This window comes from Thamnophis sirtalis, unplaced genomic scaffold (genome assembly GCF_051295495.1).
Source record: "Thamnophis sirtalis isolate CommonGarterSnake01/CBP01778 unplaced genomic scaffold, rThaSir2_p1.2 scaffold_11, whole genome shotgun sequence".
NCBI classification, from domain to species: Eukaryota; Metazoa; Chordata; class Lepidosauria; order Squamata; family Natricidae; genus Thamnophis; species Thamnophis sirtalis.
The window spans coordinates 29,634,310-29,652,365 of NW_028261391.1; the positions used below are offsets into that span (position 1 = coordinate 29,634,310).

Genomic DNA, 18,056 nt, shown 5'->3' on the forward strand with positions numbered 1-18,056 from the left:
TATGTTGATTGACATTATTTACTATTGTTAAACATATCTTTTGTAATATATTATGGTTGTTAAGGTTCATAGTTCAATATGTTTCATTTGCAAAGAGGGAGGGAAAGAGAGAATGGGAGAAGTGCAGTGTTTTAAGAGCATTTTTAATGCTCTTTGCTAAAAAACAAAACCCAAGCCAAAGGTCTTGATGTTTATTTTAGTTTTACAAGTATGACCCTTATTCAAACATCACAATATGTTCCACAGTGAATATAACTGTAGAACATTCACATATTCATAACAATGGGAAATAGAGGGTGTTACCAGTCAAATCAAGTTAGAACTGGAACAGACAAATCCGAGTCAATAAAGACTTCCCGGATGCCCTGCCTCTTTTGAGGACCTATATTCAGGGTCAGGCTGCTATGGGTTTCTCAGGTTCAGGAGAACACGTAGCTAACATTATGGCCAGTTCAGAGAACCTTCAAATTCTACCCCTCGCTGGCCCTGCCCATCCATCCCTCCCAGGAGTTTTTACGTGGCCTGTTTTGGATGTGAGGAAAGTGCAGGGCCCATGCGGAGGCTCAGGGAGGAAGGCAAAGCAGGCCTCCCAGAAGTTCCATTTCTGGTCTCTGGAGCCTGGGGGAGGTAGTTTTTGCCCTCCCAGAGGCTCAGGAAAAGCCTCCAGAGCCTGGGAAAGGCAAAAACAGCCCCCTCCTCCATGCTTCAGGAGGCCAACTAGGCCACACCACCATGGCCATGCCCACCCAGCAACAGATAACCTGTCACTGAAATTTTTGAAGCCCACCCCTGCCTATATTGGAACAAGATTACAATTAAAAGATTACAATTAAAGAAGAATATATAAATTTCACTTAAAGTTGCAGAATAAAGCAAAATATTCTAATGTCTGACATTTTGAAGAATACTTTTGAAAATTGAATGCAGACGTTAATAGCGTCAACAGAAACATGTCTCTAGAGTGAGACAGTCTAAAAGATGTAATTGAAGAGGTCTTACACTAGACATGCAAAAGAAATGGATTGACAAGATCAAGACTGGGTTGAAAGTGGGTTTACAAATAACAGGCTAGAAGAATGACATAGAAAAAGATCTTACATTAGATATGCAAAAGAAATAGATTCATGTTTTAATAATTAAAAGGGATCATTTTCCTATATTGAATTTATAAGAAAGTCTTGTTAAAATTCTGAAGAATCTCAAATAACAAAGAAAAATGAAAATTAAGTGTCAGCGTTCCAAATATCAGGCAGAATTAAATCAGAGTCCAAGGCAGAGCTATCCTTAAAGTTCCAATTTAATAAGACAGACACATTGACACATCTGTGGAAAATCCCAAATCTGAAAACTTCCTGGGATTTCACCCAGTTGAAAGTTCATCTTATCCCCACAACCATAACCCCATCACATGATCCAATCTTCTTCAGTCACGGCAGCATTTCCACCCATCTAGTTCCGGTCAGATGCAGAGGTGCGGAGACAAAAGATGACCTTGGCTTCTAGAAAAGAATGACAACAACACATTCCACAATTCTACTCCTTTCTATTCTCCCTCCCAATTACTACACTAATGAAATAGCATAATGAAATAATAGAGAGAGTGGCAGGCCAAAGATCCTAAAAGGAATATAACTGCAGGCCTAAAATTAAGATTGTTATAAGTAAAAGGAATATAAACTTTGTTTCTCTAAACAAAATTAAAATAGATATGTTGTTAATTCTGATAATCTTTAATGGTCCTTTACTTATCAGAACAGAATGACATTTTTTTAAGGATTTGTTTAGAGATAAGGAGACAGGACATGGGGAAAATTATCTTTTGTTGTATTTTAAGAGAAGATAATGTTACTAACATTTTGTGATGAAAGTGAGTAGCCCTTTCATTATATGTTTTATTTTTCCTTATGACATTCTTACTTTTCTTTCTTTTCTATTTCTATTTCCTTTTTTCTTTCTGCACCATCTATTCTTTCTTTTTATTCTTCTATCTTTCTTTTAGTTTGCCTATGTTTGATAGTCTATTATTTTAGGATAGTCAGCACTGAATAAAATACACAAATTAAAAACTTAAACGGACCTAATTTGTAGTTAGAAGTCACCCTCATTTTAATAGGGATTTGGGGTATTCTAATTCAAGTTTGCTCAGTTCAGTATGTACAGTATGTTACAGTACAAAACCAGGCACACAACCACAACTTTTTCAACCTTTTTTTCTTCAGATTCTTTTAAAAGGTCAATATTGTGTTCACCAGCTCAAGATAATTTGAAACAACCAGTACTGGTAGTATCATTTACATTATCAGATGTCTAAACATTCCAAATTTAAATAACGGTAATTTCAATGATTCTCTTAATTTTGGTCCTGCTGAAAAAATTCAATTTTGAACAAGCTGTTTTTTAGCTATTCAAACTCAAAGTGACTTCTATAAATGTGCCTATCTGATTAAATTCTGCCTCTCATATTACCATTATAATGGGAAAAAATACAACAACATCATATGATTCATGCTTAGTATCTGTCTGTCTCTCTCTCACACACACACCCACACAAACACACTTTTCATTTATTTTCAGCCCATTCTCATATTTCAATAATGAAGAGGTTTTGTGGTTGCAAATTAGAAAATTAACCTATCTAATCTTCTTTCAGGAGTCATTAGTTTTAAATTTTACATTCAAGTTTTTAATCTCAGAAGGTGACATATTAATTCAAACAAAACCATTTATGAAATAATAATTAAGACAATAAAACCATACAATAAAAATCAGACACTCATGCAACTTAGGAGCTTAAAAACATTATAAACGTATTAGCAACTGGAACTATTCAGTGGCATGGCTGATGAAATTAAATATTTCATCAGTCAGCATTCAAATCAGGAGGAAACTTACTTGGACTTTTCTGGTCTTGAAATCCCACCAATAGGGTGCCAACAAACTCATCTTTATCCTTTGCAGCTTCATCACTGGTTGCTACCAAAGACTGTCTTCGTAAACATGAAAAACTATCATTTTTAACATTAGATTATTGAATTAAAACATAATTGTATAAATTCACACAAGACATAAAACCAAAACTATGCTAACCACATTCTGTTTTAGTGGGTGTGTGAACCAAGATAGAATAGAGAGTGGTCTGTGTATCCACCGCTGGATAACTTGTTAGCACTTTGAATTGGAAAGTCTGAAACAAGAACTTATTGGAGTTAAACGTTGACTGATTTTACTGTATTATCTTTTAAATTGCTCTAAATCAACAACAGGATGTAATCAAGACCTTTTTTAAGAACTATAGGGCCCTTGCCCATGTGCAAAATTTTTCAAAGTTTCAATAACTGAAATGATCAGATAAAACAACAATTTTCATTCAAGGCATAAAAATAAATAAGTTAAAATAAAACCTCAATAGTTAATTTAGTATACTGGATTAAAGAAATTACATTTACACACATACTTATCTGCTGTCCAATCATGTAAACAAGGGCATGAACCAAACTGGTTGAGACCATGTATTTTATTACCATGGATGTTATTATCCACTATTATTGTTAGTACTATTTTTAATACTATTGTAAACAGTGATTATTCTTGTTTATTGCTGGTCTATGACCATAATAAAGTTGTATTTTATTCTATTCTTCAAACTTTTCCAATGTAATAGAAGATTAGATTATTAGATTATTATCTGCCAAAAAAGTGGTGGAGGAATAAAATGCTATTCTGCCTAATTTATCTTGAGGATGCTCTGGATTCTCTTATTCTGTTGGCAGAACAGAGTAGTGAGTTATTGCCCCTCCTGTTTCATCCAAATTTATACTGAGCGGCAAGTCAGCCTATAGCTTTGGGCTTTACCTTAAAATATTAAAATAGATCAATTTTCTCAGACTTTCTCCAAGAGTTAATAAAATAGGCTCCCTGGTTTCAGACCTTTGGCATCTCATATATAAAAGCTCATGTAACAACCAACTCTGCTTTCAGGATCATCATGATTAAATCCATTTTTGATTACAACAAGGATAACTATAGCTCGTCACTGAAAAGTTGAAGTCTTCTTCCAGGGAACTGATATGCATTCTGTTGACTTCACAGTCAAAATGTCAGCCCAATGTAAATTAAAATAATTGAGCTGTGAAGCCTTGATTAAATGTTTTTAAAGGGGCAAGAGAACTATCTTCATTTAGTTTTATTCATAGCTTCTAAAGTTATAGGTATAAACTTTCAGATTATGTTATTTTTTATAATAACATAAAATGTAAATGGTCTATGTAACATCTAAACAACAGACTAGTGGCAAAACTGCATGTTTTTATGTGTCCATTTTATTGAGAGTTGCTATTAATGTATTGAAAACAATTCCATTTCTGCCAACGGTCCTTATATGCACAAGACTAACCCATTCTTCACAGATACAGGCACCTAGGGTCACTGTCTTATAATGTGGTGCTATGCATATTTCCTCATAGTAAGGTCCGTACCGTTGTGGCCATAGTTTGTTTGCTGTATATAAGTAACACAGATTGGGACAAGCATTAGACTTTTCTGTCCTTTTTTTGCTGCCATCTGCTAGTTGATTATATTTTTGCAGTCTGCACATCATAGCTGTATTTTGGGCAGGATTACTTGGTCTAAAAGATGAATCCTCAAGATTATGATTTTTGTCTATTTGAAAGTATTTTAGGACTCACTGATCCATCCCAAAAGATGGAAAGGACTAATTACCCCTATTTTATCTATGTATCTTTTTTTGCACTGAAACCCATTGAAAAGGCTATGCCCCCCTTTATTTTTCAAACAAATTTTAGAAGTAAGTTTTTCTGCTATTGTGTTTTGGGTTACTTGATTGTCAACAATGATCAATATTCTTGCCTTGGGAGAGGGAGGGAACTGGGGGGGGGGTGGAGGGAGAGAGAGAAGCATTCCTTATAGATGTCAGCTAGCACCAAGCAATATTGTTCATTTAAGCAATAAACAAGTCATTGTTTCCTCCTCTGAGACATGCCGCAGATCTCTCCAGGCAGAAACAAGACGGACATTAATATATTTTGGCAGTCAGAGGCATTACCATGTTATCAGTAACAATCAAGGACATTCTAATCAACACAAGGGGGAAAAAGCTAAGATAATTTAGCTGCCAATTTGAGGTAGATGAATGATAGGTAGGTAGATAGGTCCTCTTCCACAAAATAGATTAGATAGATAGATAGATAGATAGATAGATAGATAGATAGATAGATAGATAGATAGACAGACAGACAGACAGACAGACAGACAGACAGACAGACAGACAGACAGACAGACAGACAGACAGACAGACAGACAGACAGACTGACTGACTGACTGACTGACTGACTGACTGACTGACTGACTGACTGACTGACTGACTGACTGACTGACTGACTTACTTACTTACTTACTTACTTACTTACTTACTTACTTACTTACTTACTTACTTACTTACTTACTTTATGGTCATGATATAATATAAATTAAGCCACAATGTCTTATTACCCACAACAGAAAATGTTTAAGCTATATATTTCTTTAGCTTACTGTAATCAATGAGAAAAACCCAGTATTTTCCAGAGAAATGAATGTGATTTGAAATGGAAAACATTTGATTGAACTGTGCTCCTTGTTCTTTTACAAACTACAGCCTTTCACAGCTTTTCATACATGGATGGCTGGTGGACACAGTTGGAGAAAGTCACAATTGCTATACAACACAGTAAATCATAAAATATTCAAGAACAGAAATCTCATCCCAATTGATCTCTACTCCTGGTGATTTCACAGATGTACCCATGTAGTTTTCTTTGCAGCAGAACAAACATTCTAGGATCTTTTTTGAGGCAGTATAGACCTAATATATTATTTTATTAATAGTACTATTTAATTGTATTAATAATAAAATAATACAATGAAGCCAATTGGCAGCTACTACTTCACAATCAATTCCCCAAGCTCTTCCAAAAAAGCCATTTTTTACCAATTTCTGGAAAGTCATGAGAATGGGAACATACTCACTTCAGGGCAAGCTTTCCATAAAATGGCAACCATAACAAACAACAAATGGCAGATAGAAAATGACAGCCTTCTAATCTCCTTGGTGACAGTGGGAAGATGGTCCTCCATGGCTGTCAGATGCGTGATTGAGTATCTGAGACTCTGCTATGAGGCAATTGTGAAACAATTAACTGGGAAAAGAGATTACTTGAGTTGTTTGTGCTCTCTAAATAGAATATTAATACATTTGTTGTTGGTGAAGGTTTCTATACCCAAATTCCAGTTCTAATAAATATGCCCACAAAACCTCTCTATTTTGATACACATCTGAAATGAACCATATCTAAGGTAATGTTACAATGCTGATTCACCTAAATGAGAGGTGCTGTGAGTTACGATGGATAATAACCTGTTATTATCCATCAGTTAAGTGGAATGCAGTGGCTCAGTGGCTAAGATGCTGAGCTTGTCATTCAGAAAGGTCGGCAGTTCAGCAGTTAGAATTCCTAGTGCACATAATGGAGTAAGTTCGCATTACTTGCCCCAGCTTCTGCCAACCTAGCAGTTCTAAAGCATGTAAAAATGCAAATAGAAAAATAGGAACTACCTTTGGTGGGAAGATAACATTCCACCTGCCTTCAGCATTTAGTCATGCTGGCCACATGACCACAGAGACGTCTTCGGATAGTGCTGGCTCTTTGGCTTTGAAACAGAGATGAGCAACACCCCCTAGAATCGGGAAAAACCAGCCATTTGTGGGAGGGGAACCTTTACTTTTACTAATAATTTGTTTCCTTCTATTTTATGACCTTCAAAGATCTTCAAATCCTATTTTGACATTTTACATCTGTATTCTGAAGTTGGCCTGGTTGGTGGGCGGATCCTGAGATTTGATACCCTTTTTACAGTAAAAATCTCCCCAGGGAAGCTTGTGACACCAATCTAAGACATATTGTGGAGTTGTGAACAGAATTCTGATGCTTTTCATAACTGATCTTGATCTATTGAGTAATATGCTATAGATCAGCACAGCTGCCTACATTATTTAATTTTCTTGATGATACCACTGTTAGTAATGTGAAAAATTATGCCCCAAATCAGTTAAGAGCATTTTTTATTCTCTTTTGATATAAATTTGCTATTATGAGTGCAATGACATGATGTGTGTGACTATGATGACATCTTGAGGCAACTTTAAAAATTAAAGTTTATAGGGAATTCAAAAAAGGGCATTGACCAAAATAAATCCCATCAAATAAAGCAAATAAATTTTGCTTAACCTGGTAAAAATAAAATATTTCCTACAAGAGTTTTATTTGATCTGTTTGATTCTTAGAAATGCTTTCTAAGAATTGGCTGAGCCTAGAATTAATGTTTGAAGATTTTCAAATAATTTAATAAGGATCTGAAGGCTCATTCAACCGAGTTTGTCTCAAATTCTTAAACACTGTACTGTAAATCATGTTTCAATAAATTTCAGTCTAGCTCTTTTATTTCTAAAGACTGGAACAGGGAAATTGCTCAAAGGAGGAATCTTAACTTGAATAGCCTTTTCAAAATATTATAACTGAATGCTACCAAACCATTATTTCAAAAACAAATTCATAAGATCAAAACAATGATTATTAATTTTAAAAGGCAGAAGTTGAGACAATATCAATTTAAACCTATGGAGGCTTTTTGTTGCTTTAAAGCAGATCACTATAAAATAGTGTGGAGGTCAATAAAAACAGGATTATGTTCAATTTAGAAGGAAAAACTCTCAAAAATGTGTGCATCTTTATGGAAGCCCCTGTAGCCTAGCAAAATGGTTTGGTTTTTTTATTAGAAGCAAATAATAAAGTAGAAATGATGCATTTAACGAATTGTAGTGATAGCTGTGATTTATGCTATCAGTAATTCACCTGCACCGCCGAAGTGTGCAACAGGCACATTCCTACCAATCAAATATTACTAACCTTTATATCTACTCCAGATTTCAAGTTGCTTCAAGATCATGTCCATGGCCCCTCAACAACCTAGAAGTATGTATAACCAATTTGCTGTTGTATGGAATTCCCTAAATATTTAAAGACACACATTCAATCTTCACATTTGATCTACTGTATCAAAAAGTGGTTTTGCCACTTCCATGGTGCCCCACTTATTCGTTTTTAAGCCTGTTCTTGATCTTTGATGTTTCACTGACATATGCTTATATTAATAAATGAAGAGAATTTTAAAGCAGCTATGGTAAATAAGACATGTTAGCTTTAAAAGGCAGAGCTGCCACACTTATATGGAAGATCAGGACTCTGGTTTAAAAGTACAATATGGTATGCAGAAATTGATTGCAGTTAACTCAGTCTCCTACTGCTTGAATGGAAGATTTGCAAAGTATTGTTTTAACCTCACGATCAGAAGGCAAGCAAGAAACCAAAGCGGCAGAATAAAAATATCAGGCAACTATTTGTTACTGCGAAAATCTGTCACAGTGGTCTCTTGTTTCTGGCATTTGTGGCAAGCCAACATGCACTAATTAGTTAGGACCTAAACACCAATCACATTTTAAGAAGACTCATAGGGCAGTTTTGGTCTCTAAGCCTGGAACAAATTAAAGAGAAAATATAATAGGCCTCTGGGGATGTTATGGATTGTGTGTTTCATGAGAACAAACTCTACAGCCATCTTACTTGAAACACTTTACATACTTTTTCTTCTCCTCTTCTAAAGGCTTTCTTTAAACATGTCATATTTTTTTTCAGTAGGAAACTTGGGATATTTTTCTTTGTAACTTTTTCTTTCTTTGGAAATCCCCACTACCATCATTCCGCAATTGAAGTATATAATTAGTCCAGATATAATTAACTTTTCTTTTCATATAGACTATTTTTTTAAAAAAACTTCACTATAAGCTGCCAAGAGCCAGTGCAAAAAACTCAAATTCATTTGCTCTTAAAGTACCTTACATTTGTAACTTGCAACTCCTGAAAAAAGTAATTCCACCATTTCCACACTTTAAAGTTGTGTATTATTTTGAATTTCTTGAATAAAGCATGTATTGGGTATTGATCTATAATTTTTAGTTGATTTGTTGCTTGATTTGACTAGATTAATTAACTAAAGAGTCTGATAAATTCTGCACTTTTAAAAAGAATTTCTAGAAGCTTGTTGGAAGCCCTTTTTTACACTTAGAAAGGAGATGGTGTAAACTTTAGATATTTACGTTAATCAAAGATCTATACTGAAAGCTGAACTACTATAAATGTTAAAATCTTATACATAGCAGAAGAGAATAGCCAGACCCCTTTTACAAGATAGCTTGATACTTTTATATAAATGAATTGATACATTAACATAATTATAAATAATGCTTCACTGGAGTCCAGTTCCCTTTAAACTCTGCATGTTTATTACAATTGTCCTTTCCTTTAGTAAATAAACAGTGAACCTTTGTTGTTTTTATTTATGGAAAAAATTAAATGACTTAAAGGATATGCTATGCCAAAATTTAAAAACAGATTAAAACAAAAGAACATCCAAAACTAAAGGACCACAGTAGGGGGAAAGTAGTACAATTATATTAGAAAAAGACACAAGTTAAAAAATCTGAATTCTGCTACTCTTTCAACAATCTGCACACCCAAAGAATGAATTCAGTACAAAAATGCATTTACAAGGTCATCCTCCAAAATAAAACTGATTTTATAAAGACAATTCATTATGTGTTTCTCTTATGTTGATTTTGAGATATTTGTGGGATAGGAAATAAGTTTTCTTTTCTTTTCATAGCTTTCATGAAAAGAAACCCATACACTTAATACTGAGGTCTTAACACTATTTCATCTAGATGTCAACGGAGCTCTTCATGTGCTTTGAAGAACAATATATCTGGCAATATTCCTATGAAAAAAGACACAACTGTTCAAATAAAAACTTCTTTACATCTTAGATGCAGGGGAGAAATTCATGCATAAAGAGTTTGTACAACAGAAAAAGCAGAAGTGTTTATTAAAATGTCACCAATTTAAATTTAAAAATTGAGATTTAAAATCTATTCTAATCATGGATGTGATGTGATAAATGGCTCAACAGTTTAAAGAATCAATGAAAAGAAGGAACGCTTGGAAATAGATCTTCAGAGGCCATAACCTACTTTCCCTTTTTATTGTGGGTTTTGTTGCTCAAACATCTATAGCACCACACAAATAGGAAGGAGTTGCAACAGTGATAATCCCTCTTCTCCAAACAATCATCATTTGGTTTTGGAAGCATAGACGAAGCAAAAAATAATCTTCACTCTAGTTGCCAACTCTGATTGGGAATTCCAGGTACAGCCCAGAATAAGCATTTTACCAGATACACTGTACTGAAAAGTTATAGAGTCTTCATCTCTTCAGATTCACTGCTGCGTAACAATGTTTCTATGGCAGATCCCAACATAATTGAAGAGCAATCTAACTTGATGAACAGATGAGAAAAGTCTATTTTAAGAGGTTTGCATTGGTAGCCCTGTGTGTTAGGAAGTTAAAAGGAAGGAGAATCAATGGAGTGGGACAAGGAAACACATTTTTTTTTACATTTCCTTTTCAGATTTTATTTCAAATCTAATTCAAAATGTCAAAGCTACAAAAAAAAGGGGGACAAGGGAAACAATTATGGGGGTTTCTTCTAACTCACAATATTCTAAAACAACTACTGCCAGCAGATCTGATACACACATTTCAGATGAAGTTCCTAAACACAAAATCTCATTCTGGGAAATAGCCACAATGAAGGTTTTGTACAATATAAAACATTGACAGGTCTACCAATGCAGTTACTCATGAATATACACGTGCATTCACACCCAAAAAAAGGAATGCTTTTTTTCATTTGTTTGTTTAACAGACTGTTCAGGCACAAAAACAAAACCGCATTTCCAGTAAGTGACAGCATCATAAAAATTAAGAGTTTGTCAGTGTTTACTCTTCTTTGACTTCTTGTGAGATCTGTGTGGAGAACGAGATTGAGATCTGGATTTTTTCCCCGACTTTTTAGGTGATCTGGATCGTGATCTTCTTGATCTTTTTGGTGTCCTTGAACCAGATGGTGATCTAAAAAATAAACTAAGTGATGTTAGTAATTTTCTTATTCAATTTCTATCTATGGTTTTGATGCTTTACAGAAAGAGAAAATTGCTAATGCTACATAAATTGGATTTCAAGAAAATTTGTTTTCCAAAACACACAAATACATGAAACTAGAAGTTAAAAATAACATTTGTATATTACATGTACCAACCGAAATTCATTTAGGTTGCAATCCTATCAGAAATATCTATTGATAGCATAATCAAGACCCAAGCCAGTATAAATTACATATTGCTTAATCGGGCTTTTTTAGTTTTTCCATCTTCGAACTTTCCAATTAATTCCCAGATCTTCATACTTGTAATTCCTTTATAATCTATCCCAACGTTTCTTTAAATCTTCTCTCCTGAACCATAATAAGCTGATTCCATCCTGCTTCTTATTACATTATATAATCTTGCTATTAAATCAAAATTTAAATGATTATAAATGGCACTAAATAACAAAATATATGACAATTTGAACTAAAAAACAAGCTGTGGTTTACCTCTTGGCTTTTTTACTGGCATCTCTGGGAGAATCTTTATGAGAAGATCTGGAACGTGAGCTCTCTTTATGAGATCTTTCAGATCGTTCAGATCTTTCAGATTTTGGTGATGGAGATTTTGCTCGCCTGCTTCCACTGCTGCGTGATGGGCTTGGTGACGTGCTATGTCGTCTTTTCCTTTTGCAAAAACAGTGACAATTATAACATCTGAAGCATGGTCCAATGAAAACAGTGTATTTTTAAAAGTTTTTTTTTTAAATTTGCCAATTAAAATGTCCCAAGAAGCCTCTGGCATAAAAGTTTTTGAGTCACCCAAATAAATTTTTACCAAGCTGGGATGATCTACATAAACTATAACATCACTTGGGGTTAACAGATATATCTGGGTTTTTGGGGTCATACATAGCTTGAGAAAGCAAAGCACAAACAAAAAGAATGGCTTTTTTCGCATATTGCAAATAGTGAAATTGTGTTATTGGAAATGTCAAACTGGTTTTTTTTGGGGGGGGGGGAATTGTAATAATATTAAATACTTTCACACCTCTATTTGTAAACATTAACTGCAATGGGCTAGGATTCTGGAACTATAAAATATAAATTGATGGAGCAAGAAAAATGACATCTTTCATGCACATATTTTTGTAAAACATAAAAAGAGATTACAGTCTGAAATTTGATACATAGGAATAGAAAAGTAAAAGAAAGAGAGAAATAAAGACAGAAATAAAAAAGTGTATATTATGAAATACTTAGGTCCATAAATATAACTGCAATAAGGCGTATTAATTTGTTTAAACATTATACCTTTCTTTCCTTGTTGGTGTACATTCTTCCTTTTCCTTCTTCTCTTTGGATCTTGAATCAGACTTCTCTTTATCCTTCTTATCTCTTTCCCTTTCCCTTTCCAGTTCCTTTTCTTTTTCCTACATGTAAAATATAACAGAATCATAAAAGTAACCTTAGAGATCATTGAGTCCAAGCCCTCCTAAGTACAGAATCTGTTGGAAAGTTCAAAGACCTCCCCTGAAGAACTCACAATTTCAATCTTAGCTAAATTAGTTTTCCAAATGGAAACTGGTATTTAAAAAAACCCCAAGATTATGAAACAGGGACAGAGAACCAAATCATTAATTCTTCTAGGTATGTTCTAACACTACTGCCTATGTTCTTTTTCCAGTGTTTTCAATACAACATGTGTATGGCCTGACTGAATAGAGAATTATATGCCCAACACTAGTTGTTTCCCGTAGTAAATGATTTATTAAAATTAAGTGAAACAATCTTTTTTTTCAAACATCTTTAATGCATTGGTATGAAACTGTCACTTTATCTGCTAGAAGAGACTGAGCTAAGTATCTTTACATAAGCCAAATTACGTATTACTAAAGAATTTAGTAAAAGTATTATGTGGAACTAAATCTTTATCTGAATTCGCACTGGTTATTAACTGCAAACACTTAAGACCCTTTACGTCATACTCTAAATTAACATAAACACAGCTTAGTACAAAACACAGATTTAAGCATATATCACAGAACAAAACTTTGTACACAAAAAAAATATTGATATACAACTGTTTAAAGATTCAGTATATCTACATAGGAAGATGTAACTTTCTGAAATCCTGAACAGCTATTACAAAATCTATGCACAACATTAAGATGTACTGACCTACAATCTTAGAGGACCATCAATGAACTGCATTGACCTATGGACAGGCGTTATATAAAGCAGGGAATTTTTTTTCTGTAACCATGTTTCAATGAAAAAAAAGCACAACTATAGATTTTTAACTCCTATTCTGGCATGGTGGCAAAGAAACCATAAGATATCTCATACCATTTAGTAGGAAAGGGATTTAATATTTATTTATTTTGATTGAATGATTGATTGACTGATTTGATTTGTTTGGCCACAGGATGATTCTTGGATGGCTTACAATTTTATTCCATCCCAACCAGAATATTTTTTTTTCAGTTTCTTCAAATGGTTTCTTCAAATAAGTAATGAAAAAGGTATGCTGTGCCTTTTTTACTAAAAGACTACTTACGAAAGCAACTAAAGTTCCTTACTTTGCATTGTATGACCTTTTTTGAAGTCAGAGTGCAGTGTGCAGAAGAACGCATCCGGGTTTACTACTCATACAAGTCACAATATACCATAGTTAAAGGATAGTGGTGGCAGTATTATTATTTTTATTAAAATACTTCTTCAAAGCCACTGAAAACTAATGTAAAATTCTAAATTGTAAACACTGCTTACTCTCTGGAGCAATTTGTCACGATAGTGTTCAACTTGTTCCTGAAGACTCTGGCCTTGCTTCTTCGGTCTTTTTCCAGACTCCAATTCATCTTGAAACTTCATTACTTTCAACTGAGACAAAACATTTTAAAAAAAACTTAACTGCAAGTTTGTAAAAGTCAGAAAAGGAGAATACTCTTTTAATTTAGTCGTAACTGCGACATATATGGCTGAAACATTCTTCTAAGCAGCTCTGGAATTACAAATACTCATAACAAGTGTCAATTTTTTAACGATCTTGTTAAAACTATGGATTTATTTCTAAAATTATGTAGTACTATTTTGTTACATTACCAGACTTTCTTTTTCCTCTCTTTCATCGTTATGTATTCATTTATATATAACTACATATATAACTACAATGTTTTAAAGAGAAGAAAATAATCATTTATAACTACCCAATTGTCAACTAGTTTTGGATGTACTTTTGAATGTTTGATAAAACCCCATAACAAAACAAGAGTCAAAGTTCTATTATATACTACACAATATAATTACATTATTCAATGGGCATTTTTACTTAGCAAGCATATTTAAACATACATTTGAAGAAATATTTAAAATAATCTGAGAAGGTACTTTAATCAATCATTAACGATTATGATTAATGCATTTCTTTATTCAATGGTTCTTCCTATTTGCTATCAAGTAAAAAAAATCCTGTTCACTTCAGATTTGAGCAGGTGCACACGGAGATCAAATTTTTAAATATTAATTATATAAAAATATTGTACATATTTTAGCTTTAAGGGGATACTATCCAAATAAATGAGTAATATCTATTGGGTCTTTTAAAAAGTTTAATTATACATCTTTTCAAAAATTTTAAATGAACATATCTATAAATAATCTTTCTAAAGGAGTAAAGACTTCAAATCAATTGTCAGAAAGAGGAAGCACTATTTTCATTGTTAAATCATTTTACTGATCACTTGATTTCATTTATCACCATTTACACAAATTATATTTGTATCTTTGTTTTCACAAACATACCTCAATCTCTCTGAGTTTGGCGCGCTTTTCCTCACTCATTTCTGAGAACTTGCTTGAAGACTTTGAATCAGGTATTTCTTCTCTAATAGGATTGGAATAAAGGTGGTGCTCCTCAGATTTAGAACTTTGAGTATCCTCCTCATCTTCACTTTCTTCTTCTTGGCTTTAAAATAAGAAAAATAACACAAACATTCTCTTAGTTTATTTGTAATAGAAAGGTTTGCAATAGACAGCGCTTCCTAAGAAAGTACTCTTGGGACTCCAAGAATATGTATTTCCTATCACTTTTAATTTCAGTTATCGAATCTGTATGCAATTTTAAAAACTAAAAAATATATAGTTAAGGGGAAGGAAAGGACAAGGAAAACAATGTATTTTTATGTGTCTTCTTCATACCTAAAGACAGCATAGAAGATAAATCTTATTAGATATGAAATCTATTAAGATTATAAATTCAAATATTTTAATGCAATACAGTGTAATAGCATAATATCAAAGGAGATCTAGAATAAGTCACAGTTTTAAGGAGCGGAAGATAGGACTTGTTCAGAACATACTGATGTCAACTGATGTTAAAATACATGAGAAGACTGAAGATGATGTACAATGGCAGAAACCTGGACTAAGATTGGAGAACTGAACTAAGGGTTATAATCCTCATTTAACCACGAAGCCTAATCTCATTATAGTTATGTGATAGTGGTGGGAATGAATAGAAATACATATAAAACATACGGTCACAGGGGGTTGAAAATTTTGAGAAACAGAAACTAGAGCATTTTGAGAAGAATTCTATACAGCCCAAAATTATTCAGATAATTCAAAAGGGATTCTGGGTTGTAAACTTCAAAATAATTCCAGATTTATAATTCATGCCATATACAAAAAAAGTATATTAAAGATAATGAAAAGCATAAGGCATTTTTGGATAGTATAGCCTTTATTGTCATTGTACAAAATAAATGCAACGAAATTGGATCTGACATGTTTCTTAGAAATGGAATCCCTGTTCAATCCAAGATTTTTAATATTAAACTGTTAATGATAAGCACAATTCAATGAAAAGCATCATATTCTAAAGTTACTATTATGCACATTTGGCACTTTTAATAATTCAAGGCTCTATTTTAAGTTTACCTTGGATGTGTTTTCAATTTATCATCCTATTAAGCAATTTTTAGGAGCTATCAGTCAACTTTGACATTGTGGACTGTAGTGATAGGAATTCCTGTCTAAATTTCCTAAAATCCAAGAGTATCCACTATAATTCTGATAATTAAAGGTATTAAAGTCTTATGCCTATTGACTTTTCATATCCAAAGCCAGATTATTTATATTTATATTTATAAATATAAATATAAATATATAAATATAATTTATATATATATATATATATAAATGTAGGTCTCTAGTTGTTCGGGTTTTCTCCCGCGTAGAATTGGAGATGTCTTGGCGACGTTTCGACGAAGTCACATTCGTCATCTTCAGGCTGCTGCTGACTACTTCAGGTTTGGTGTTTCCAGGAGTAGTGTGGGATCTTGGCTGGCTGTTTGTTCCTTATAACTGCTGGTAGGGGATTAAATTTTAACTGCCAGTAGGGGATTAAGTTTTAACTGCCAGTAGGGGATGAAAACTGATTGAATGGGGGCTTGGGTGTGTCTTGATTAGGTGGAAGTGTGTCCTTATTTGGTGGAGGGGTGTTCTGTTCTGATTGTTTGGGGGGTTGTGTTTCCTGTGAGGGTGGGAGGGGTTTTGAAGAGGCTGATTGTGCTTTAGCAGTCTGGCTTCTGGTTCTGGGTCGTGCCTCCTCATCAGTTTGTGTTTTTGGTTGTTTTCTTTGTGGATGTTTTTTGGTAGTATTCTGTGTGGCTATTGTGAGTGTGGGCCTGGTCTCATTCTTCATGTTTGGGATTCGTTTGTTAATGAGGGCGGGTTTCCAAAGGGCTGGCAGGCGGGAGGTGTCGTCTCGCCTGTTCATGCTATGTGGGTGTTTTTCTATTTCGATTGCTTCCCTGATTATACGGTTGTTGAAGTGTTCGGCCTTGGCGATGGTTCTGGTCTTATTGAAGTCAATTTTATGTCCTGTGGCTTTGAGGTGTTGGACCAGGGAAGAAGTTGGTTCTTCTTTTTTGATTGCATTTTTGTGTTCTTCAATGCGTGCACTTATTCTTCTGTTGGTCTGTCCGATGTATGTGGCGGGGCAAGTAGTGCATGGGATTTCATATACTCCTTGATTTTCTAATTCAATTTTGTCTTTGGGGTTTCTTAGGATGGTGGATATTTTCCGGTCTGTGCAGAATGCTGTCTTGATGTTGTGTTTGCGGAGGATTTTGCTGATTTTGTCTGTGGTGCCTTTTATGTATGGGAGGAGGGCTTTTCCATTTTCTTGTTCTCTGTCCTGGACTTTAGTGGGGGTTTCTTTTTGGATTAGGTTGGTGATCTTATTTCTTTGGAATCCATTGGATGTCAGTACGTTGGTGAGAGTGTGTAGTTCGGTTTTTAGGTGTTGTTCATCAGCTAGGCGTTTTGTTCTGGAGATGAGTGTCTTGGCTACGGAATTGATCTGGGCTGGGTGGTGGTGTGAGAGTGCGTGCAGATAGCGGTTGGTGTGTGTTTTCTTCTGGTAGATGGTGTGTCCTAGGGAGCCGTTAGATTTCCTGTAGACTAAGACGTCCAGGAAGGGGAGTTGGTTGTTTGCTTCTGTTTCCATGGTGAACTGTATTTTGGGGTGTAGGCTGTTGACCTCAGAAACCTCAGAAAACATATATATAAATATATATATCCGCTGATATACGGATAAGAGCCTGTGGCCTAATGGCTAAGATCTCTGCCTAGTATGCAATATAGCCCAGGTTCAAATCCCAGTAAGGATATGGCTAGCTGATGAGAGCTAAATAGCTTGAAATAGATCTATACTAGTCTCCCTTTATTTATTTATCAGCACAAATAAAAAAAACATATAAAAATACATATATATATATATATATATATATACATACACACACACACACACACATATATACACATACATACATACATACATACATATACATATACATATATATATTTTAATGCAATCAAAATTTCTTTTGGGGGAAAAATGTATGTTTGCATGAATTCTGGCAAGTGTACCTGAATTAAAACAGTTTTGTTCATTTTGC

General features: G+C 34.0%; 1 protein-coding gene across 5 annotated transcripts in view; it reads right to left on the reverse strand.

The window, feature by feature from the left end:
- Positions 1-9,371: 9,371 nt before the first annotated feature.
- The window catches only part of U2SURP (U2 snRNP associated SURP domain containing), a 41,232-nt gene continuing 32,547 nt past the window's right edge, over positions 9,372-18,056 (reverse strand). For all 5 annotated transcript variants that reach the window (XM_014054843.2, XM_014054844.2, XM_087725425.1 and 2 more), the window contains 5 exons: positions 14,896-15,058; positions 13,864-13,974; positions 12,406-12,524; positions 11,602-11,778; positions 9,372-11,078 (listed from right to left, as the gene is read on the reverse strand). In XM_014054843.2, the coding sequence (XP_013910318.1) occupies positions 10,940-11,078; positions 11,602-11,778; positions 12,406-12,524; positions 13,864-13,974; positions 14,896-15,058 (709 nt within the window). In that variant the 3' untranslated portion in view covers positions 9,372-10,939. The remainder of the gene's footprint in view (positions 11,079-11,601; positions 11,779-12,405; positions 12,525-13,863; positions 13,975-14,895; positions 15,059-18,056) is intronic.